The sequence below is a fragment of the Primulina tabacum genome, chromosome 6 (assembly GCF_025594145.1).
Source record: "Primulina tabacum isolate GXHZ01 chromosome 6, ASM2559414v2, whole genome shotgun sequence".
NCBI classification, from domain to species: domain Eukaryota; kingdom Viridiplantae; phylum Streptophyta; class Magnoliopsida; order Lamiales; family Gesneriaceae; genus Primulina; species Primulina tabacum.
In genome coordinates, this window is record NC_134555.1 from 2,889,265 (window position 1) to 2,911,936 (window position 22,672).

The 22,672-nt window shown below is 35.4% G+C and overlaps 4 protein-coding genes across 4 annotated transcripts; 1 reads left to right on the forward strand and 3 right to left on the reverse strand.

The window, feature by feature from the left end:
• Positions 1-184: 184 nt before the first annotated feature.
• On the reverse strand, positions 185-3,697 carry LOC142548712 (polyadenylate-binding protein-interacting protein 11-like). The gene is made up of 11 exons (XM_075657203.1): positions 3,507-3,697; positions 2,929-3,405; positions 2,419-2,526; positions 2,117-2,161; positions 1,923-1,995; positions 1,726-1,838; positions 1,575-1,634; positions 1,445-1,492; positions 1,292-1,360; positions 558-619; positions 185-395 (listed from the first exon to the last, which is right to left on the reverse strand). The coding sequence occupies exons 2-11, from the start codon at positions 3,352-3,354 to the stop codon at positions 353-355; spliced, it is 1,047 nt and encodes a 348-aa protein (XP_075513318.1). The 5' UTR covers positions 3,355-3,405; positions 3,507-3,697; the 3' UTR covers positions 185-352.
• A 2,468-nt stretch (positions 3,698-6,165) lies between these two features.
• LOC142548713 (ribosome-binding factor PSRP1, chloroplastic-like) lies at positions 6,166-8,366 on the reverse strand. The gene is made up of 5 exons (XM_075657204.1): positions 7,976-8,366; positions 6,969-7,112; positions 6,619-6,873; positions 6,368-6,476; positions 6,166-6,292 (listed from the first exon to the last, which is right to left on the reverse strand). The coding sequence occupies exons 1-5, from the start codon at positions 8,246-8,248 to the stop codon at positions 6,177-6,179; spliced, it is 897 nt and encodes a 298-aa protein (XP_075513319.1). The 5' UTR covers positions 8,249-8,366; the 3' UTR covers positions 6,166-6,176.
• A 2,325-nt stretch (positions 8,367-10,691) lies between these two features.
• LOC142548716 (uncharacterized) lies at positions 10,692-13,198 on the forward strand. Its single transcript, XM_075657206.1, is given in 3 exon segments — positions 10,692-11,066; positions 11,357-11,710; positions 11,713-13,198. Coding segments are annotated over 3 exon segments (1,599 nt in total). The 5' UTR covers positions 10,692-10,999; the 3' UTR covers positions 12,891-13,198.
• A 467-nt stretch (positions 13,199-13,665) lies between these two features.
• On the reverse strand, positions 13,666-18,257 carry LOC142548715 (uncharacterized). The gene is made up of 6 exons (XM_075657205.1): positions 18,129-18,257; positions 17,010-17,904; positions 14,936-16,482; positions 14,609-14,725; positions 14,295-14,472; positions 13,666-14,228 (listed from the first exon to the last, which is right to left on the reverse strand). The coding sequence occupies exons 1-6, from the start codon at positions 18,252-18,254 to the stop codon at positions 14,164-14,166; spliced, it is 2,928 nt and encodes a 975-aa protein (XP_075513320.1). The 5' UTR covers positions 18,255-18,257; the 3' UTR covers positions 13,666-14,163.
• Positions 18,258-22,672: the final 4,415 nt, after the last annotated feature.

Consider the following 22,672-nt stretch of genomic DNA (forward strand, 5'->3'; position numbering starts at 1 on the left):
TTAGTGATTTCAAATCCAAACATTAGAACTGCATATCCATTCAAAATATTTTATTTAATAAATCATATCTAAAGCAAAATGAGCTTTGTATGTCAAAAAATCTAGATTCTGCTTGAAGCCGTAACTGAATCGTTTAGCAAGAGTTTTGATTTTATGGTTTTATAACTATGAAAATAGACGAAGAGAAGTAAAAATCAGTGTTGATGTTAATTGAAATATGAAATGACAAGAACGTGCGCATTTGACTCCCAAAACTCAACATGAAGCACAACAAACAATTAACTGTGTGCAACCACAAACATCCAGGTTGACAAAATAAGCAAGCATATGTAGAATCTCAAGGGATACACTTCTATGCAACACGGGGTCGAACCGGGGTCTTTGATGGGCTTATCCTGCAAATACATCAAAGCTGGTTCTATTACATACTAGCTATAACATCAAATTTTTGGGGATTGTGAAATGATATTATTGTTGCTCTGCTTCAGAGTTCCCACGACAAGGGTGTGACTCATGCGAGATGACAAACGCAGCTGATGGTAGAAAAGAAAGCATACCTTATCGGAAGTAATCCTAAGACAGCACCGCTGCAATTCAGAGCAGCAATTGCGCTTTCAGCCTGTCTCAACCCCCCAACAAAAACAATAAATATTTCATCCAAACTCGCTCGGTCCCAGAAAAACAAAGATACAGATCAAGAACCAGAAAACAGCACTTGATGGACACAAACAATGATCAACTTAAAAAGTCCCATAATCGAAACTTTCGCCAAATGCTTAACGCTGGTAGATAGATAACACAAACATGTGCAAATGAAGAGGGTGTAGTGAAAGATAAAACTTCCTTGTCTACAATAGAATCTCAAGTTCACAAGACTCATTGATAGCATCACATGCTTCAGTTTTATGAGGATAAAATCGAAAATTTTAGTCGAGTAAGGTGGATTCAATAAAATAAAATGAAACTAAGAACTCAGACTTTATCGTGAATTTTAAAAATGTGAAAAAGAAATTACAAAAACTAAATATAATAGCAGACAGTGGAGTGGCTAGAGAATTTGATTCAAATCTACTATTCACATAGCCATAATGGATTGCATGAGTAGATCATTGGGCTACTATAGCCACACAGTTACATATCCTAAACATCAATTGGCAATTTATATAGCCAAATTGCAATGGATAAAAGGACGATGTCCAAATGCATAGTATTACAAGAAAGGAAACATATTTATTTTGCTTGCATCACCATTCTGAAGCAGGTTGAACACAAAGAAACTAGAGCTTCTTACCCTTACAAACTCCACAAAAGCTATTCGAGTTGAATGCCTATAGTCTCCAAGCAACCTCAAGTGCAGAACCTGTATCAACCGACACACATTCTACAACATGACTGACAATCTCATTAACAGTAATTCTGAGTCATCACAAGAGAAGCTACAAACCTCTCCACAAATGGACTCAAAGAAAAGTTTCACATCAGCTTCGGTAACCTGGACAAAACAAATCATACATATATGTTGCAATGAAAGATTTTAAACCACGTGTCAAACAGACAGTGAACTTCAAAGCTACCTTTTTGTCAATATTTGTGCAATAAATAGTTCTCGCACACATCTCCCTTTCATCTTCAGACTAGTGTCATGCAGTGGAAATTAAATTAGAGTTGTGTTACACAATCTGATAAAGATATGCAAGTGACTAAAAAAGCAACATAAATTCTCACCCTTGGCAAGAATGTAGGATTGACAGGTGCGATTGCAGTTTTGGAAGGCAGTACTCTCACCGGATAAAAACCAAGCACAGTTCCGGTCAAACTCAAAGCATTATGTGCCCCTTCTGTAAGTCATGCAAACACAGTCTATATTAATAAGAAGAGAACTTGTCAAAATAGATGAGGAAGTGATCCAGTCATAAGCATACCCTCGTCAGTAAATTCCACGAATGCGAAACGAAGCACGGAATTAGGGTCACCACAAATACGACAATCCACAACCTTCATCTCGAACAATGTGGAAAAGATACTCAAAAAATGAATGAATAAGTTTATTGGCAAGCAAACGCATTATAAAGTCATAAATGCAAAGTCATGGTGATCAATGGTAGCACAATATTACCTGTCCACAATTTATGAAAAGAGAAGCAAGTTGCTCTTCAGTAACCTGCACTAGCAACAAGACACTCCAAAATTATTGCACAATTGACATTGTCAATATGAATGAGCAGATTAAAACAACATAATGAGTTGCGGAGCCAAAATATTTTTACCGTGGGGAAAAACTAAAACTAGCTAAAGTTAGGGGCTCAAATTCGACATGTCTATTGAATACATAAAAATAGAGAATCTGTATGATAATTCAAATGGAGGGGGGCCAACCCTCTCTGGCTCCTCCATCAACGATGGCCGAATTTTTATAACCTGGTGATCGATGTCAGATACATAAACCGTCCTTCTAATAACGTCTTCTCTTTGAGCCATGCTTGTTCGGCTATTCATCCTCCGATTCCCTTGGGCGTAGCCACTTTTCTGCAGTACATTGCAATGCGGCAACTAATTTTCATAAAACTTGATATGATAAAAATGTTTGAAAATAATAAAAACCAACTATAATTTTCGCTTCTGTAATTCTAAATGAGCCAAACTTTTAACCTCTTAATCCAAATGCACCAAACTTTTACCATATATGATTTTCAGTTCTATTGAATCAAAACAAAATGAGCAGCAACTGAGGAAGGAGATCACTGCAACTGAATAGAAATAAAGAGGGTGAATATTTCCAACCTTCGACTAAGTTCCATGTTACCCTTTCAACCAAATAAAGTTATAACACGATAAACTACAACACAGGACCAAGATAATAAGATTCCTTGGATTGAACTTAATACAAAATCATTTTCTTTTAAAAATAAAAACAAAACAAGAACGAACCTTTCTAAAAGAATTCCTAGTAGCAACTCCATAATTAACAAGCTGCGGCATTAAAAAACTGCTGGCATTATTGCCAAAGTGCCCAGCTGCTGCAGCTCTCACCGCTTCAGCATATGCCGGCGGGAAAATCAGCCTGTGGTTCCCACCGCCCCCAACTGCGGCCAGAGACGGCGGAACAAATTCTTCGGCCATTGGGTTCAATTTGGACAGCATTTCCTCTAAATCTCTCATCCCTTTCTTAAACCCTTCCCCCTCATCATCCTCTCCGTTCATTCTAATTTCTCCATGACCTCTTGACACTTCATTCCCGTCGATTTTCTGCTGCTGTTGGTAGCGACGATGGTGATCCGCGGCACCATCGCTATGGTGGTCAGCCCTATTCGATGTCGGAATCACATTAACCCCAGCACTGTCCACCATCGCCATGATCAGTAATATTTTCTTTTCTTTCTTTTATTGTTTATTACAGACGTGGGTCTATCACAAAACAACAAAAACCAAGAAACCCAGAAACCAATTCATTAGTTCAAGGGATCAACGCTAAAAATTCCTTTAAAAAAACAAAAAAACCTTCTCACCTGATGAGATGGGTTCAATCAGCCAAAAACCCAGAGACCTCGAACGAAAACAACTATTATCGAAGAATCGGAAGGAGAGGGGAAGCAGAGAATATTTCTTCACACCACCCTTTTCGAGGGTAAAGGAAATGTTACTACGGTATCTGTATTTGTATCTGTAGAAATAATCGAGCTTTTATTTTCTTTGTATTTTCTGATGAAAAATTTTGTGTGAGAATCTCCTGCTCATGTTTCATGAGACAGATCTTTTATTTGAGTCATCCAAAAAAATATTACTTTTTATGCTAAAAATATTATTTTTCATTGTGAATATCGATAGGATTAAATCGTCTCACAAATAAATATTCGTGAGACCGTCTCACAAAATACCTCACCTCCGTTTATTCCCGTCTAACTAAGCTTTTTGTTTTAGTGGTTAGTTAACGATTTATTAGATATTACTCATATAAATAATATTTTTATTTATTTAATAGATCATGACCACCCATTTATATATTATATATAATATATCGAATATATAAGATATTATTCATATGAGCAGCATGAAAAAAACCGTAGATAATATTTAATTGTATTATTTTGAAGGATTAAATTTATTTTTCTTATTATTATTTAAGGATATCAGTAAGACAAGTCATCGTTTCATTTGATTTGAAAATCATATTTATTCTTAAAAGTGACACGTGGACATTTTCGCTATTAAACAAAGTCTAAAATCAAATATATAATGTTGATATATAATATAACCGGCTGAGTTTATAGATAATTGATAAAAATTTACGTGAGACGGTTTCACAGATTATATTTTGTGAGACAGATCTCTTATTTGGGTCATCTATGAAAAATATTATTTTTTATGCTAAGAGTATTATTTTTTATTGTGAATATCGGTAGGATAAAGATTCCCGAGACCGTCTCGCAACAAATTTTATTTTATTTTAATCTTAAGAAAGAAGTGAAGAAAAGAAAATTCCGTCCCACGTTTTATAATGGGTGCTTCGGCGCCGACGCACCAATCATATTAGTAGAAATTACCTTTATTTTTTCAAAAGAAAAAGGAATCACGACTATTCCCCTTTATAAATCTCTCCCCTTTCTTCACGGAGAAGAGCATCTCCCCCAAACAAAGTGAAGTTCTTCCAATTTCTTGTGCATAGAGATGGCGATCATGTCGATTTTCAGTTCATTCGACGCTCTCTGCGCCGACTCCGTTGGCAAGACAGTGACCGGTTTTTTGGCTACAGCTCCTACCGAGAATCAAATCCAAGAGCAATCACCGAAGCAGATGGGTGCTGGAAAAATCCACGAATCCAAGGAGGACGAACAAGTTACTAAAACTAAATCGCGGCATACGTCGAAGAAGCCGGAAATCCGCAGGAGGCCGAGGTTCGCGCCGGAGCTGGACGGGGTCTATTGTTTTGAGACTATTATTCCTTATTGATTTTTTTTTTTCGTGCATGCATACATTAGCCGAGAGCATAGAATACAAAAAAGCACACATTTTAGATTTTTTTATAACCATTTCCTGATGAAGTATATAAATTATTTGAATCCAGAAAGTTTTTGTTTCTTAAAAAATTAAATGTTTAGTAGTGTGCATGTGTGAGACGGGTTAATTATGTCAATTTTATAATAATAAATAATATTTTTTTATGGATAATCTAAATAAAATTTCGCAAAATAAAATCGTGCTAACAAAATTATTTATAAATTTTAAAACATTCATTAATTTTGAGTCAAGTAACCAAGTTCAATCACAAAACGAAAAGAATTCATTCTCTTACTTTTTTTTTAATAAAGCAAAAACATGGAAAGGTCTTGTTTTACTTTCTTTAATTCCGATTTTTCTTTTTTTTAAAAAAAAATTGTTTGATCACAAAAGATTTTGAAGCTGAAAAGCAGCGTACTGTTGAAATAATCAAATCTATCAAATTATGAAAAAAGGTATAAATTCTCACAAAACTGTTGGATAATTAATTGGTCATTAGATATTTTAAAAAGTAATATAATATAGTCAATCTCTTAAATAAGGAAAAAATAAATAAAGAAATAGGTTGGGCAGGCATAGTTTAGCCCTTCCAACTACCAAAGAGAAAACGAAACGTGCAGTTTGAACTTTGAAATTATTGTGATCAAAGGATTTGAGTAAGCTGTTATATTTCGATTGCACAGCTCTCCACAGAAAAAAAGACAGGACAAAATAAAATAAAAATTCAAAACAAAAATAATACTCTGACTTTTGAGTTTATTTTTGTAAAATTTAATCCTCTCTTTTAAACCATAGCATGCAAATGGTTATAATTTCTGCAAGTTCCGTTTTGCCTTTTCATAGGATTAACGTTTCTTTCTTGTCTTAAAACCCATTATTTTCTCGTCTCTCCGATCATGCAATCTCAAGATTCCAATTGGCATCCACGTCCCTTCCCATTTTACACTTTGGGGATGATGATGAATATCAGAATACGATAGGCCACGCTTTTCACTTTCAATTTAAAGCCATGGTATTATTCTTTTTGAGAGAGTAAAGTTACAAGCCAGACAAAAAAACAGGTGGATTCGTGATCAGACGACGCCTTCTCAGACGATTCAATTCTACCCATCAACTTTACAGGAACCATTTCGTAAAATTTTATTCATCATTTCCAAGAAATGGCTACTACACCGACGGTGTCAATTTATGGATGATTCAACCACAGCAGTCTCCAGTTCCTGCGTTTCACCGTTTCGTTTGGGGATGATGAGACCGTAACCTCCAGCCTTCCTCTTGTAAACTATGTTAATCTCACCTGAAAGGTAGTAGAATAAACGGTTATAGCGACTTGGAGACCGTTGAAAGTGTAAGATGATTGGTTCGCACTTACCACTTTCCTCGTTTCGAAAACCATAGAAGTCATGGTTCACATTTTCGAGTTGCTCAACCGCCTCCATTACAGTTAATGGGGGCATGTCAAAATACTTTGTACGAACAATCTGCAACACAAAGCTAAAAACTGATAGATTGAAACTAAAATGCCGTATCCAGCAAAGGTTCGACTCTTGGAGGTTAATATGGGAACACAAAACTACGAGATAACCATTGAAATATTCACAAACTAGTAGTTGAAATAAAAACCTCATCGACGATGTCTTCTTGTACATCTTCTTCTTGAGGAAGGGTCTCCAAATCCTCAGCAACTACAGGCACGTCAGGATCCCTAACCTTCTGCCTATCGAAACCCTTCATATGGCGACCATGGTCAGAGTCTTTCTCTTTAATCTTTCTCAACTTCCTTTGTATAATAGAAGAAACCAAATCTATGCTTTCGTAAAGTGACTCAGCATGTTCCTCTGCTCGAATCACTCCATGTTTTTTCGAAAACAATGTCACCTAAATTTAAGCCAATTGTCAAGGATGACAAATTAAAGCAATCCAATCCATGCATGTGTATAAGGTTTCGTTCGAATATCGAGTACAAAACACACCTCACACCTTCTTGATTTAGGGCCTTTTCCAACCTCTCCTCCTCGAAGAGACAATCTAACATCTACCTCCCTCGCAAGATGGCTATACTTTTGAACTGCCTTACCCAACTTATCTTCCACGAAACTCTTCACCGTTGGAGTCAACTGTATTAACACAGAGTCTTCAATTTAATTTCTTCAAGTCATGAAATAGAACAGAAAACGAAAAAGAAACTGCTAGTTATACAACTTACAAGGTGGAAGAATCAAAAGATCAAGCATTTATCCTGTGATCATTCATGAGAATACAAAATAGCAGAAAAGGCAAAACTAGGAGGAGGCGATCACTTCCTCTCATTCAAAGACTCAAAACTCCTTATACTTTAGTAGTTTTTTAATAATTGTAACTTTGACCCAAGTGGCCACATGAATATCTTAGTCAAACCAGCATGACAGAAACACCTATATCAGGATCCTGATATTGATTCAAACATATTAGACATTTATGGGTTTAGCTTATATAGGCTGCCGCCCATAATAAACGGAATACCGAATTATCATTGAATCAAATGTTTTGTACATAATTTCCTTGATACATGGCAAAAAAGTTCAACAAGTTTGGTTTCCCTATTAATTGCTCATCCCCTCTTTCATCCAAAATTCACTTTCCATGCTAAAAAACTACACTCAGCAGCCATTTGATTCAGCTAAAACATTACTCAAAAATATATATCCGTATACCCCACAAGAAGAGATAAAAGGATAAGGGAGAGACCAAATCCAAACGCCCAAGGCAGAAAACATCTAAAAATCATGCCACGCGAATTAAACACAAAAGAAACAAATAACTTATACCACTTAATACTTTCTCAGGCTCTATATTTTTCACCCCAACAAGCAGAAACAAAATGAAGAAGATAAATCAAGCACGAACTCATTATTTTATGCACATTTTCTCATTTTTTTCACATCAACAGGAAAAAAGTCCTAGAAACTACCCTGCTCAAGTCCAAGGAACATAAAGGTACCTCCAAGTTTTTGCCTTGAATAATCAACTTAACAGAAGACAGAGGACCATCCCACGACATCCGAACTCCAATCGATCGTTTGCCGCCACTTTTGACAAAAACCATCTCATAGGCCCGAAGGCTCATTCCCAAAAGGCAAGAATTTCGCGAAGATATTGCTGACGGGTGAGAATTATTCGAAGATAACCAGCCAGAAGATGAAGTAGTGCAGCAAGCAACATGATGATGATTAAAGCTTTTCTGCATACAAGGAGCAGAAAATAGTGTAGCCATTTTGCTGAACCTACCCGGATTTTTCGAAAAACTGCTGAAAGATCGAAAGTGAATTTCTCGCAGAAACAGTAGAAACTCGGTGTGGGAGGACGGATCTGTTCCAGCTTGATCTATTATCCAAATTCGCAGGATGGCCGACACGTGAGAGGATTGAATTAATTTGGTCCCCGAGGCGAGTGTGGGCCTCTGGTTTGGCCCTACATAGAGGCCCAGTGTTCTGTCCAGCTCATCAATTGGATAAGTGTGAATGACAGTGGTCGAACGGTACGTATTCATGTATTTTTGGAGGATATTATTTAATATTAATTTATCTCTTTAAGCGAAAAATTTGAAAATAATTTTTTTTAAAAATGTGTAATATGTCCATATCTTTAACACTGGAATAACACGCGCAACAACAGTAAGTAAGAAGTGAGTCCAGACAAAAATGGCTTTTATCCGCAAAACGAAATTGTTCGTATAATAGTGTTGTACATTCACATCAATCGTCTCTAATATACGACGACTTCGAATCAAAAGATTGTAGCACAACAAGTCTTGATTACAGTGAACGAACTATGCAGAACTTTCAAGCACAAAAGTGAACGAGAAAGGAATGTAGCAAAGATGCGAAAAAAATGAGCAGCAGATGGAGGGATTATTTTTAGTAGTCCGTCAGTTACGTAGAAGGAGCACAACCTTCTGGATACAATACAAACACAACTTTATGTAAAATGATCCAATACAAACGCAACTTTATGTGAAAGACCAAAGGACGCACTGGATCTATCTGAATGCATTGTTTAATCCAAACGCAGACGGACGAGCTGTTTTCTCAAATAAATTTTGTCCAAAAAGATTAATACGATCAAGAGACCGCACTGTCCCAATAAATCTTTATGAAGCACTTCCCTTGGTTTCCAAGACCAAGTTAGTTATATCTCCCTACACTTTTTTATATGGCAAAAATTTGTGTGAGACGGTCTCACGGATCGTATTTTGTGAGACAGATCTCTTATTTGAGTCATCCATGAAAAAATATTACTGTTTATGCTAAGAGTATTACTTTTTATTGTGAATATCGATAGGGTTGACCTGTCTCACATATAAAGATTCGTGAGACCGTCTCACAATAAACCTACTTTTTTATATATAAAAAACAAATAAATTCTATTATATAACTCTAAAAGCATATATGTGTCGGTGCATCTGCATGGTAAGCTAATATGCATATTCATGAATCAAGATGGACATTTACTTAGCAGGATTAAATTCAAGTGATTGGAATATTATGAGTTTTTTTTAAAGAAAAGTGGAGATTTTATTGGTTTAAATCAAGAACAATCATATCAGAAAGAGATGTACGAGATGAACAAACTCATCCCACGAAATCATCAACATAGAAACAATGATCCTAACTAAGATGCAGCATTTGCGGATCAATATGTTGATGCAACAATCTTTGCCAATTTGTTTTCCTAGTTAATGTCTCAAATTCAAGTGAAATTTCCCAAACACTGCGCTAAGAAACAGTCTTTGGCGGAGCCAGAAATCCGATTCTACGTGAGCTAGAATTTTAAACTCTAAAATCCTTTAATATTTTAAATTGATCTACCCGTACTAATATCAAATTTCTCCAAAATTATACAAAAATTTACATATAAATTTTTTTAAAAAAATTTGGACAATCCGAGCTTGAAAAGTACTGTGGCTCCGCCCTTGCTCTCAACTCCCACAAATTCAACAAAAAGTTCTACTTCTCAACAATCCTACTCACACTCTTATCCCTCGTACTCCTTGTTTGGCTCATCCTCCACCCCACAGAACCACAATTCTCACTTCAAGAAGCTCAGATAGACCAGCTTAGCCTCACTTCTACACCTCCTCTTGTCAACTCCTCCAATACAGCTGACTCTCTTATCTAAAAACCCAATCGAACAACCGAGTCGGGATTTACTATGAAAAATTTTGGCTATATGCATCATATAAGGGACAAAAGATCACTCCTGATTCGTCCATTTCCGTTGTTTGCATACGAAGTTCAACGCGATCAGCGCACGAGTAAGTTTATATGTTTTCTGATAAATGTCATGTCCACTTTCCAAAGATTTTAAAACTATTAAATTATTTTTTAATCTTTGTCCAAATTATTGAATTTTTAAATTATTATATTATTGCTAATATTCATATATATATTTTAAAATTATTATATTATTTCTTAAATTAAAAAGTATTAAATTAAAAATAACAAAAATATTCAAATTGAAATCAAATAATGCCAACTGTGACTTGTCTCGGTCCAAGCCCATTTGTAAAACTGAGTCGGTTAAGCCCATTATGAATTAGTAGCGATATATAAACCGACCTCTCGCGGTTGACGCAGCCCTATATTTGCCAAATTTTGCAGTTTTTCTTCCATCAGTCGGCGATAGGATTTTCTCTAATTTAAGGTTAATTATTTCACTCTGCTTGAGATTTCTCGTAGTTGATCTGTGATTTATATTTATCTTAGAGCTTAGTTTACATTTCTGGGTGAGAAACTTTGGAATATGGTCTCGTGATTTTATATATGCTGGCTCTGAATTGAGTTGTTTGGTTTTTGTTATATATGTAGGCAACGATTTAGATTTATTGGGTTTTTTAAATTGGGTTCGGATTGATTTTGTTGAATGAAATTTTGTGTATCTGTGGGAGAGCTCTGACATCTGTTTTAAGATTTTCTTATATTTACTATTTTAAGATGAAGTGGTAAAGTTTTTTCCTTTGTATTTTATGGTTGAATATATGCTTCATGTGCAGAATATATACGTGATCCTTTATGGATTTCATGGTGATTCAGGTCCATGTGAAATATTCCTGTAGTAATTTTAGCTGTAGAGGTTTATTTCTTCACACATCTCTCTGTGGGATAATGATGCGAAGTTTTTATGAAGCTACTTTGATTGACTGAGTTCTGCGAACTTTTTTTAACGTGGAAACTAAAAAATCTTTTGGGTGGTTTTTTCTCCTGAATTGCTAAAAGATTAAGGATAAATTTCCACTTCTTTGGTTTTATGTTTTTTAATTGTGCAAGGTATCCTGAATCATTCATGAATAATTTTTTTATTTTTTTATTTTTTGGTTACATAGGCATGGCACAAGACGTGGGTATGTTTACCGTGTCCCAGACAATTGGCAGTGTTTTATGCTGCAAGTGTGGCATTTTGATGCAACCAAATGCTGCAAATATGTGTTCAAAATGCCTGCGGTCTGAAATTGACATCACAGAAGGCCTACAAAAGCATGTCATTATCATCCATTGCCCTGAGTGTGACAACTATTTGCAGCCACCTCGGACTTGGATTAAAGCACAGCTGGAATCCAAAGAGTTGCTGACCTTCTGTGTGAAGAGATTGAAGAACTTGAATAAAGTTCGTTTAGTGCATGCTGAATTCATTTGGACTGAACCTCACTCCAAGAGGATTAAAGTGAAGTTAAGGGTCCAGAAGAGGTTCTCAATGGGGCAATTCTCGAGCAAGCTTACACGGTTGAATATGTTGTGCAAGACCAGATGTGTGAATCTTGTTCACGAGTGCAGGCAAATCCTGACCAATGGGTTGCTGCAGTGCAACTGCGGCAGCATGTTTCTCACAGGCGCACCTTCTTCTATCTCGAGCAGCTTATTCTTAAGCATGATGCTGCTTCCCGCGCAATAAGAATTAAGCAGTTGGACCAGGGGATTGATTTTTTCTTTGGTAATAGGAGTCACGGTATTAAGTTTGTGGACTTCTTGGGTAAAGTAGCTCCGATTACTAGTCGTGATGACAAACAACTTGTGTCCCACGACTCTAAGAGCAATAATTACAACTACAAGTACACCTTTTCTGTTGAGATATGTCCAATCTGTCGTGAGGATTTAATCTGTCTTCCCCCTAAAGTTGCTGTCGGTTTGGGAAATATTGGGCCACTTGTTGTATGCACTAAAGTGAGCAACAGCATTGCATTATTAGATCCATTCACTCTGAGGAGCAGCTTCATGGATGCTGGTCAATACTGGAGATCATGTTTCAAGCCCTTACTCTCCTCTAAGCAGCTCGTGGAATATATAGTGTTAGATGTGGAGGTTGTTTCTTCTGAGGTCAACATTGGTGGCTCAAGGTATGTTCTAGCTGATGCTCAAGTCGCCCGAGTATCTGATTTTGGAAAGAATGACATGATTTTCAATGTGAGAACACACCTGGGCCATCTTCTAAATCCTGGAGACTATGCCCTCGGTTATGATTTATATAGTGCCAACAGTAATGATATTGAACTAGACAAGTACAAGGGTCTCGTTCTTCCAGATGTAATATTGATAAAAAAGAGCTATGAAGAGAGACGTCAGAAGAAGAAAGGTAAGCCACGATCATGGAAACTCAAGTCTCTCAACATGGAGGTCGATATCACTTCTAAAGGTAGAGATAACGAGGAGAAGATTAACTCTGAGTATGAACAATTTTTGAGAGATCTGGAGGAGAATCCCGAGTTGAGATTTAATATCTCCCTATACCGGAACAGAGAATACCAGCAGTCGGAAATGGCTTCTGTGACTGATGGTGAAGATGCTCCTTCCATTCCAATCGACGAACTGCTAGCTGATCTTGATTTAAGTGAAGCAGAAGACGAAGATAATATGGATGAATAAATGTTGAAGATGACATGGATGAATGAATGTTGTAGCGGCGAGGATAGGGATCAGAGGGATGGTTGTGTCTTCCTTCCCTCGAATACTTCCTCAGAACCATCTTCATGTAAAAATTTTGAGCTCCATTGTTGAAATGATACCAAGGCCGTCCTATGCGGCAGAAATCAGGTGAATTTGTTTAAATGAAGGGTGGGGTTGGACAATCTTCTTGTGTGACAATGTTATAAATTTTTATGGAGTGAATTTTGTTTTGGTATGAACATGCAGAGGCTTGTTGTGATATAAAGAAATTATTTTTGCATTGATCTGATATACTCTATTAGTCTATAACAGTATTACCCTCTGCATGGACGGGACACCCCGAGACATGCCTTGGGCAATTTAAGATGGCAGTCGTGCTTTGAACTCGGAGATTGTAGGATGATTTTTTATGGTTTTTTTTTTTTACCCCCCATTAATTTTAAGTAGTATTTAGATATTAACCTAGGACTGATGATCGTCGAGTGGCATGTGATGCGACGATGGCTGATTATTTATTTACAAAATATGAATTTATTGGATGATCGTTCGAAAATAATTTAAGTTATACAAGCATAATTTTCTTAATATTGATATGAAGTAACTTTGAGGAATATTGTCTCAATCAAGTTTTTATAACATGTTCGTTCCATTTTTAGAACATATCAACTAAAATTTTATCTGTTGCAGCTTTTTTTTCCAATAATTTTTGGCACCACCACTAAATAAATTTTTGGCCAGAGAAATAATAACCTCCTAAAAATCGAAGTCCAGACACTTCATACTGCAGGTTTCAGCAAAACATCCATTTATACAAAAATGTACACGGGTCAACAAATATATTACTAACGGCATCACCATGATCAGCAAAAAGAGAGGTTCGTGACATGATTTTGCTACTTTCCCGAGTTCTACCATCGAAAATCCTCTTCCAATTCTTCTTAGCTGAAAAAGAGAATATCACAGTAGCATGTACTTTGATCAGATCGCCTAATGGTGAGGGTGTTGGAGCTTGATGCAAGAAGTCAGGTTCGGCATATTCAAGGCTTCACCTCTAATTTATCTCCAATGATTGTCTTGGATTGCTGCTCGTTTTTCATACATACAGATTTCAAATTGTCCTCTCGAGATTTCAAGATATTGAATCTAGACATAATGGAGTTATTTTTATCATCATCTTGGACCGTCATAGAAACAGAAGATTTCAGACACTGTGTGGTTGGTTTTGGAATCATGTTATCTTGAGACTTAATGGTTAGCTTGGAAGATGAGCAGGTGAAGTGTGAACCTTTTGCATCGTTGATGCGACATCTTTATTTTCTGTGTTCAAAAGCCTAGCGTCAATTGAAAGGAGAACAAGATTTGATGATTTCTCTAAAACCTTACCTTTTGATGATTTGGGTTTTGCTTGTTCCATCTCAATCTTCAATCGGTCGAAGCGAGCTTTATAACTGATGGAACAGAGTGTAGCTTCGGCCTCGAGCCACAAGCTCTTAAAGAGAATTGCTTGAGAATCCATTTCTTCATTATAGAGGAAATTCTCCTCGAGTACCGTCTTTATGGCCTATTATACAGCACCCCATATTGGATGAATAATAGATGATGATATTTGCAAATACATGTAATTTAGACATCATATTACCCACAATTCACAGCAATGCTTGCCTTGTCAGACCTGAATTTACAAGAAAAGAGTGTACCTTGGCCATACCATCATCTCCTGTTATGTCTGTATTATCCCTCAAGAAAGAAAAAACAGGTGATTTCTCAGCTCTCTCAGCGTCTGGTGCATGCCCATGTTTATAATCAACAGCACCCTGAAGAAAAAATATGCAAATTTATATTTAAGAACAATAAGATTTTTTGTGAAAGGAACCAAATATATAGTCAAATAAAATGTTCCAAGATCTGAAACGTGACTGCATGAACTCAATGGCATTTAGAGAGTTGGTAAAACCTGGCAGCAGAAAACGGGAAAATAAATTGCTGACTAACCAAGACTTCACAAAAATAAAGTACTAACACACCCCTTTTGCCCGGTTATGCGAGTCCAAATAAAGGCATTTCTCGGATATGTTTCCCATAGGATTGGAAGTTTCCTGCTTATTACTCGGCTGAGCAATTTTACTACTCATACAAGTATCAAGATTGCTGATTGTGTGACTCAGAGCCAAGATGTCTTCTTCTTCCAAAGCACATGCATCATACGAAAGATGAGACAAAATCATCTCTGAAAGAAGATGCATTGTTTTAATAGTAGTTTTGATTTTTGAATCTAGTTGTAGTTCAACATGCTCAGTTGCATCTTCTTCAGAAGAAGGTGAAGCTAGGACCTTCTCCGCCACATGATATGCAACAGCACCACTACTTTCAGAGGTATCATCGAGTTTCATCCTGACTTCATCTTTACTGCTGAAATGCTTCAGCTCAGAATTTTTTGTGTGAGAACCACAATTCAAGTTTTCAGGGAAGTCAAAGTTTATCATCGGCATCTCAAGGGCATCCCCTGTCTGAACTCTCTTGCTGCTTCTCGCAGTTGAAACCATCAATATTTCAGCTTTTGCATTATCTGATAAAATTTGTTCTTTACTTGCGTGATTAGCATCCAGGAGACTCTCTAAAGGAAGTACTACATTGTTTTTTACAAATATATTTTCATTGTTCTCGTCGTTGTGACCAGCCATAGCAGGAAAAGCTCTGGTTGGATCATCTAACAAATGGAATTCTTTATGTTTTGCTTCATCAAAGCCAAAATTTTCATTCAATTTCCCTATAAAATTATGAGAGATGCCAGCTTCAACATCAAATTCTGAAAATTGTGAGGACGGTGCCCCTTTCCAACAAGGAGAATCCACAGCCAGGTTGTGGTGATCTATGAAGTCTGATGAATCCTCAACCGAGTCAACTACTTGAACACATTCATCAGCCATATCCAACACAAGGGAGAAATTCGAATCTGATATTTGAGAGTCAAATCTCTCTTTGATATTTCCCTCAAATGTATCATTGATATGCAGTGAACTTGAAAGTTCACTTACTACAGATGACGATAGGAAACCTCTATCTTTGTGTTGCTTAGAAAATTTTGGGTCAAGGGAACCTTCTTTGATCTCAGAGCTTGGTTTTGGGCCAGGATCTTTATTGTTTGATGGATTGGAGCGCTCAAAGTGCACATTGCAGACACCAGCAACATTGTCATTTTCTGCAGGTTTACTAGAATCATCACATCGTCCCAAAATATCGGGGATAGCAGGTGGTGGCATAATAACCACAGTAGTTGAAGATCTTTTCACTGATACAGAATTAGTGAAAGCAGAATCATCTGGCCTAACACATTTGTCATATGGACTGCAAGAGTTTTTATAGTTATAGAAATTCTGGTGCATCTCATGTGACAGACTTCGAGGGCGAGATTCTGGACGAGTCAATCCGGAAACCAGGGAGCTTGGATTTTTCTCAAAACATAACTTATTATTCACACACTCCACAGTTTCAATTCCAACTGCCCTGTCAGGAACCAGATTAGATCTTCCATGTATTTCTCCAGATTTGTCTCCAAATTCAATTCCACATCCTACTCATTGACAGAGAAGTAATTTATGTCAGATACACATACACACCCTATGTGCCTACTCCCAGAGGAGGTAGAGTGTGTGGTTAAACAATTAAACTCCTTATTAAGTATATTCACCCTACATTTAAGAGATTTCTCGAACAGTCTCAACTGTAAAAATACAATAATGCATACAAATAAATAAATAAGTGCAAGTTCTATCTGAGAATTCAACACATAGCAACAAAATCGTAGCACAATCAGTTCAACACAATGACTGTTTCATACAAGCAAGTTTATGATAAATGTGAGATGCCAATCTTCCCACCAAATAAACATTCCTCTATTTTATGAATTTGAACATAAGATGAATCTTGGTTGTTGAGCTAGAGTCCAATTGGGTGTGGAGGAAATTTATGGGGCCTAAAGCTTTAATCCTTTCCATAAAATTTTCATTTTATTTATGTAAAGATTCAAATTGCAGAATCAAGAAGGTCGGCTGCACCCTCCAACATAAGGCTCTGGCTAAGAAAAGATGATGAGCATACCTTCACTAACAGGATTTGTATAAATGTGCGAGCCACCAATTTCTGCCCTTTCGGGAAGGAAATTTCCATCAAACTCAGCTCTTTTATACAGATTTCCGTTGATATTCAAGCTATCCATCCGCTGAGACCTGTACTCCCAATCATATGCACTTTGAGTATAATCGAACTGAGAAGACATGTCCCCAACATTTTCCATGTATGAAGAGCAGCTTCCATCAAGTTCAACTCTTCTATATCGAATTCCATTGATATCCAAACTATCCATCTGCTGAGGCATATAATCCTTATCAATTGCACAATGTGTATAATCAATCTGAGCTGATAAGTCCCCAATTTTTTCCCTCCCAGAAGAGAAACTTCCATCAAGTTCAACTCTTTTAGACTGCTGTCCACTGATAAATTGATTAAATTCCAACCTATGCATCCACTCAGGCCTGTAATCCTGGTCAATCACACTATGAGTATAAGCTGATCCGTCCTCAACCAATGGGCTACTTTCTTCAACCATAGGAGGTACAGACGATGGATAATAAGACTTCACTCCACCACCATAAGCAAGAGTATTCCCCAAGGTTTTGGCATCACGACTACAAGCCATCCAATGGGTAGGAGAAGGACTCGTAGACATAGCATCTGATAACGGAAAGCTAGTGGTTCTGGTAGAATGCATATCCAGTTCAGGTTTATGGGATGATGAGTTTGTATACTTCCAAGTGTGGCTAAAGGGTTCAGTGTCATAAGACGATTCAGGATGATGCAAAAGAGGATTTGAATTATGGTTTAAGTTCGATCTATCGACAGTGAACGGTGGGGCTGAGGCTGATAAATTTGAGGTTGAAGATGACGAGTTTCCTCCGGCTCCATTACCCCCACGACCCAAACCCATCAACTTTCGCTGTGATTAAAAGCATAAATCAATCAAAACCCAGAAAAATTCAAACGACAACGAGAGTAAAATGATATCTATGAAAAAAAGCAGGAACTCGGGACCAAAATTCAACACGGAAAAGGTGATTTCAGTAGTTTAAAAGATTGAAAACAGCGTATATTTTCTCCTGCGGGTGAAGATAAGACAATATGCTGAACATCAACAACAAATTTGATAGGGTAAAAAAATACCTGGCAAGTGGCCAAAGGGGAAACGAGAAACGAAAGAGAAGTCGTCTTCTTCTGACTGTTCTTCTTCGACGACGAAGCAACTTTGTTGGGCACAGGTTTCTTAAACTTTATATTATTTGCAATCATGCCCTTTCAGTTTTGAACAATATCTTTTATTACCCCCAAAAAGCCAGGTGAATATCATCAAGCTTTTGTCTAAACTTTCTTATCACTACTCAACCATGCAAATATTTTATACGTGTTATTATTATTTTTAATTTGATCAAATAATATTAAATAATTAATAAAAAAATATTTTCAATTTAAAAGAGTTGTTCGATTTAAAAAAAAAATTGTTGTTTAGATTTTTTCTATGTAAAATATGAATTTACTTGAGAATGTTTTTAGTAAGATAAGAAGGATAATTATTGAACTAAATATTTTGATGTCCTTTAAGATAGTTACTTTAACAGTGTGTTTGGCAACCAGAATTTAGGAGGATTTCATGGGATTTGGATTTCAAAATCCAATTTTTACTGTTTGGCAAGGTGATTCAAAAAAAGAATTCGGATTTGTTTAGAATTTTATGGGATTTCATGAGATTTCAACGTGTATATCCAAATCCCATCAAATTTGATAAGATTTGGTGAGAATTGATTTTAAAAACATACAATTACTTTTTATTCAAATTCCATCAAATTTTATTAATGTTTAGATGATTTCTAAGGATAGCTAAATAAAATTTTAAAATTCCAAATTCGAATCTTTTTTTCTCCAAACAAGAAATTGATTTGTAAATATCATTTTTAAATTTTAAACTAAACACCAAATGAAATTTCAAATACTTGAATTTCCAAATCCAATTCTAGATCCAAAATCCAAATTCATATTTTGAAAGAACCAAACACATTGTAACAGTCTCACACTTAATTATATAGTAAGTATAGATAATGAACGATGAACCTAAAAGATTTGTTATGGGCTCTTCCTTTGGATCTGATTCTAAATCAATTAATATTTTAGTTAATATTTGTAAATACACAACTGATAATTAAGTTTGATTCTTAAACATCGATCTCCAATTTTATCTCGAACTCGAATAAGTTTAATTTTGAGTTTAATGCTTTGTTTACACAATTGGTTAACTCGTGAGCTCTACGTGCATACGAATAGAGCTAAAAAAGAATAATATACCCATAAACAAAGAAAATACATACTATAACTTATTATTTTGTTATTTCATAGAATAAAATATTTTGGACATGACAAGATTATAATATTTCATTTTAAAATATTTTGATTTTAGAATTTCACGCTTACAAATTTATGGGTTATGACATTTGTTAATTATTTAAGCCTACTAAAAATTCATTCTTAAATCTATTTGAATATTACATACATACTTATCTTCCCTAAATTTTCACACTTTAATTTCGAGACCATGATAGAAAATCTAACTTCATCATAATCATTTTATTGGAATTTTTTAGGGTATAACTAAATTATGACAAAAACTTGTGTCAGACGGTCTCACAGATCGTATTTTGTGAGACGGATCTTTTATTTGGGTCATCTGTAAAAAAATATTAATTTTTATGCCAATAATATTACTTTTTATTGTGAATATCGGTAGGGTTGACCCGTCTCACATATAAAAATTTGTGAGACCCTACTCTTAAATTATTATATAAGCGCACATAATCATCTATTGTAATCACGTTGTATATAAAAAAATAAAATATAACTATAAGCTAAATAAATATATGCAATACAATCAATTGAAAAAGTTAATTGGTTTTTTTAGCGACAATTCCCCATTAAATGTGATTATTGTCTAGTTTTTAAAATAAAATTTGATGCATAACCCCATTAATTAAATGAGTAGATAGAGACATTTGAACCAATTCTCTTGGACCTTTTATCGTCATAAGGAACAAATATCAAACTTCCCATGTTTTTACATTTCAATGTTTCTGTTCTTCCTATATTTCAGCGCATAATTACAACAAACTGTTGGATCAATATTTTTATTTATATAGACTTAAATGTGAATAATTATGTATTGTGCGTTGTCTATTAAGTTAAGTCCAAAAATAAAACGATCAACTAATGTTTGTTCAGAAGAAAAAACTAAATGATTTTCTCAAAGAACATAGCACGTAGATCTGGAAAATCAAGACATATTAAAAAGAATTTAATATTATGGTTTCCGATACGCTTCCACTTATATATATATATATATATATATATATATATATGTAGTCATGACCATAAAGGGCCAGTTCAAGAAAAAAACCAAGAGAAAGAAATAAAAGAAAGGATAATTAATTAGTTTTTTTTATTCTTCAAAATACGAACAAATTACAAAAACTTGGGAAATTTCAGCAGATACATATGCATGCATAATATTGAGAGAAAAGCGTGTTTAATTAATAAATATATAAATTAAAAGAAGACAAGAAATGAAGAAGAATCTGAATCAGCTGGAGGACTTGTCAGCAACAACAACGTCCTTCTTCTTGGAAATACCAAATAGTAAACCAACCTTTCCCTCACTCTTCCCATTATCAAACTGCATTCTTCCATTAATTCCACCATTTTCTGTACATTTATCATCTCTTCTATATATATATATACAGAGAGAGAGAGAGAGAGGTAGAGGGAGAGGATCGGGTTTATACGTTAATTTGTAAGAAATTTGGATATGGCCGGGGTTTGCGAAGAATTCATGTATAGATCAGTAATTGTGTGCCTAAATGTTTATATATATAAATGGTGAAGAAGTTCCTTTCAGTCTAGTAAGAGTCCAATAATTGGAGTTTAATTTAGACCAGGAAAAAAAAAGAAAAAGAAAACGAAAAAATAATTAATGTGTGTATAACGTTGAATGAATTAATTATATAAGTACAGTATTTAAAATTGTTATCTGAAACTCTCTCTATTGAAAATTATTAAAAATAAACATAAAATCAATTATATTTATATATATATATATATCCTCACGTCTCAAAGGCCTATGGGCTTTAGCAAGCCCCTTTCCAGTCGTGGCGTATCATTTCCAAAAGTTCAAAGCATATCATCGTCAGTGCACTAAAAAGATCAGTAGAAAGACATAGGTGCACAATAAGGAGATTATTGTACGCCTAGGCAGTGACTCTTCCACCGCCTAAGCGTTGAGTACGAAATATGAAATGGCCAAAACTAAGTGATATACCATATATATATATATATTAGGTATATTACACACTAGGTATATCAGCGCTTAGGCGGTCTTAGGCGACTTTTTTCAGAAAATCGTGTGTATTAAGTAGCAAATTAGTTATTAAACTTGATTTTTTGTCAAAAAAATTATTTGATTTGATTGGAAATAATATTTAAATGTTTCTCTTCAAGTTTGAAGTGGTCTTTGTTGATTAGCTTTGTTACATTGTTATTATCTCGTTTTTATTTTATAATTGTTAAAATAAATTTGTATCATATATTAAACGTGACATTTAACAATTCACTTTGGTTTTGTTCGAAGAAACAAATGTCAAATAATTATAAATCTCAGAAAAATATATGTTGTATGGAATAAGTAGCTGTCTAATATTAAATCTGGCTCTTTCATTTTGCACAAAGTTTATAAAAAGAAGATTTTGGTAACTGTTCTTGATAGTATTAAACATGAGTTTGTATTACTTTTGATTGCAACTGCGGAATATGAACAAAATGTTGGATGTTTCTTGAATCTGACACCAACTTCACCTTTGAGCGAGGATACTGAAGCATCTCACAAATAGCTCAAGTCAAAGATCAGACTGGTTCCCATCTCTCAGTTAAACCTCAGCAATAGCAGTGTGTAGCGCATATCCAATTGGAAGCACGTCCTCATCAAGAAAGAAATACACAAGCTGGATAAGAAGGGAACTCCGCTTCTTTCATATCGACATGTGTACGGTAGCTTGTCCTTCAATGACCTTTGGATGACAGAATATATATATACAAAAGGTTGGTCGTTATTTTTCGAATTTCTCACTTGCAAAGAATTAAAATAGAATTGAGGTTAATCGTGAAGGGTTGTATTCGAATTACATCTTTCACCCTTTGCTGGAGTTGACGCAAGCCTTCAGTGGTAAGGCTCCTGACTCCTGAGAGTACCCCTAACTCGACATACCGTGGGATTACATTTGATGCTGTCCCGCCTCGAACAAAATTAAAAGTAACAGATAGAACGTTCTGCAAGAGCACCATGTTAGTTAAAACATTCAAAATCAAGCACCTATCACAACACAAAATGCAATAACTGATTATAACAGTTCAACTTAAAATTTTTAAATTACACAAGAGCTCAAGCAGCATGTTTTGATCGCGATGCCACACAGATGAGAAGGAAATCATTGAGTCCTCAACAATATTATTCTAGAGTTACTAATTTGCTATTGTTTTCAAGGAGCCCGTGCAAGAATCATCAAATGAACAAAGTTTAATCAAGGTGAGACCTTTCACATGCCCTTGAGACCTTTCACATGGCTTGGCTTTTGGTGCTTCGTCGCTGTGCATTCTGCTCGTTTTGCTGTACTGTT

Coding starts and splice junctions, on each gene's coding strand:
- LOC142548712 (XM_075657203.1), bottom strand. CDS start 3,354: ATGGCGATGGTGGACAGTGCTGGGGTTAATGTGATTCCGACATCGAAT. Junction 1,996..2,116: donor TTTTCATAAATTGTGGACAG/GTAATATTGTGC, acceptor TTCGAGATGAAG/GTTGTGGATTGTCGTATTTG. Junction 396..557: donor TTAGGATTACTTCCGATAAG/GTATGCTTTCTT, acceptor ATGTATTTGCAG/GATAAGCCCATCAAAGACCC.
- LOC142548713 (XM_075657204.1), bottom strand. CDS start 8,248: ATGGCTACACTATTTTCTGCTCCTTGTATGCAGAAAAGCTTTAATCAT. Junction 6,477..6,618: donor AAGAAGACATCGTCGATGAG/GTTTTTATTTCA, acceptor TTTGTGTTGCAG/ATTGTTCGTACAAAGTATTT. Junction 6,293..6,367: donor TTTTCGAAACGAGGAAAGTG/GTAAGTGCGAAC, acceptor ACTACCTTTCAG/GTGAGATTAACATAGTTTAC.
- LOC142548715 (XM_075657205.1), bottom strand. CDS start 18,254: ATGATTGCAAATAATATAAAGTTTAAGAAACCTGTGCCCAACAAAGTT. Junction 17,905..18,128: donor CCCCTTTGGCCACTTGCCAG/GTATTTTTTTAC, acceptor TTTTAATCACAG/CGAAAGTTGATGGGTTTGGG. Junction 14,473..14,608: donor GAGATGATGGTATGGCCAAG/GTACACTCTTTT, acceptor GCTGTATAATAG/GCCATAAAGACGGTACTCGA.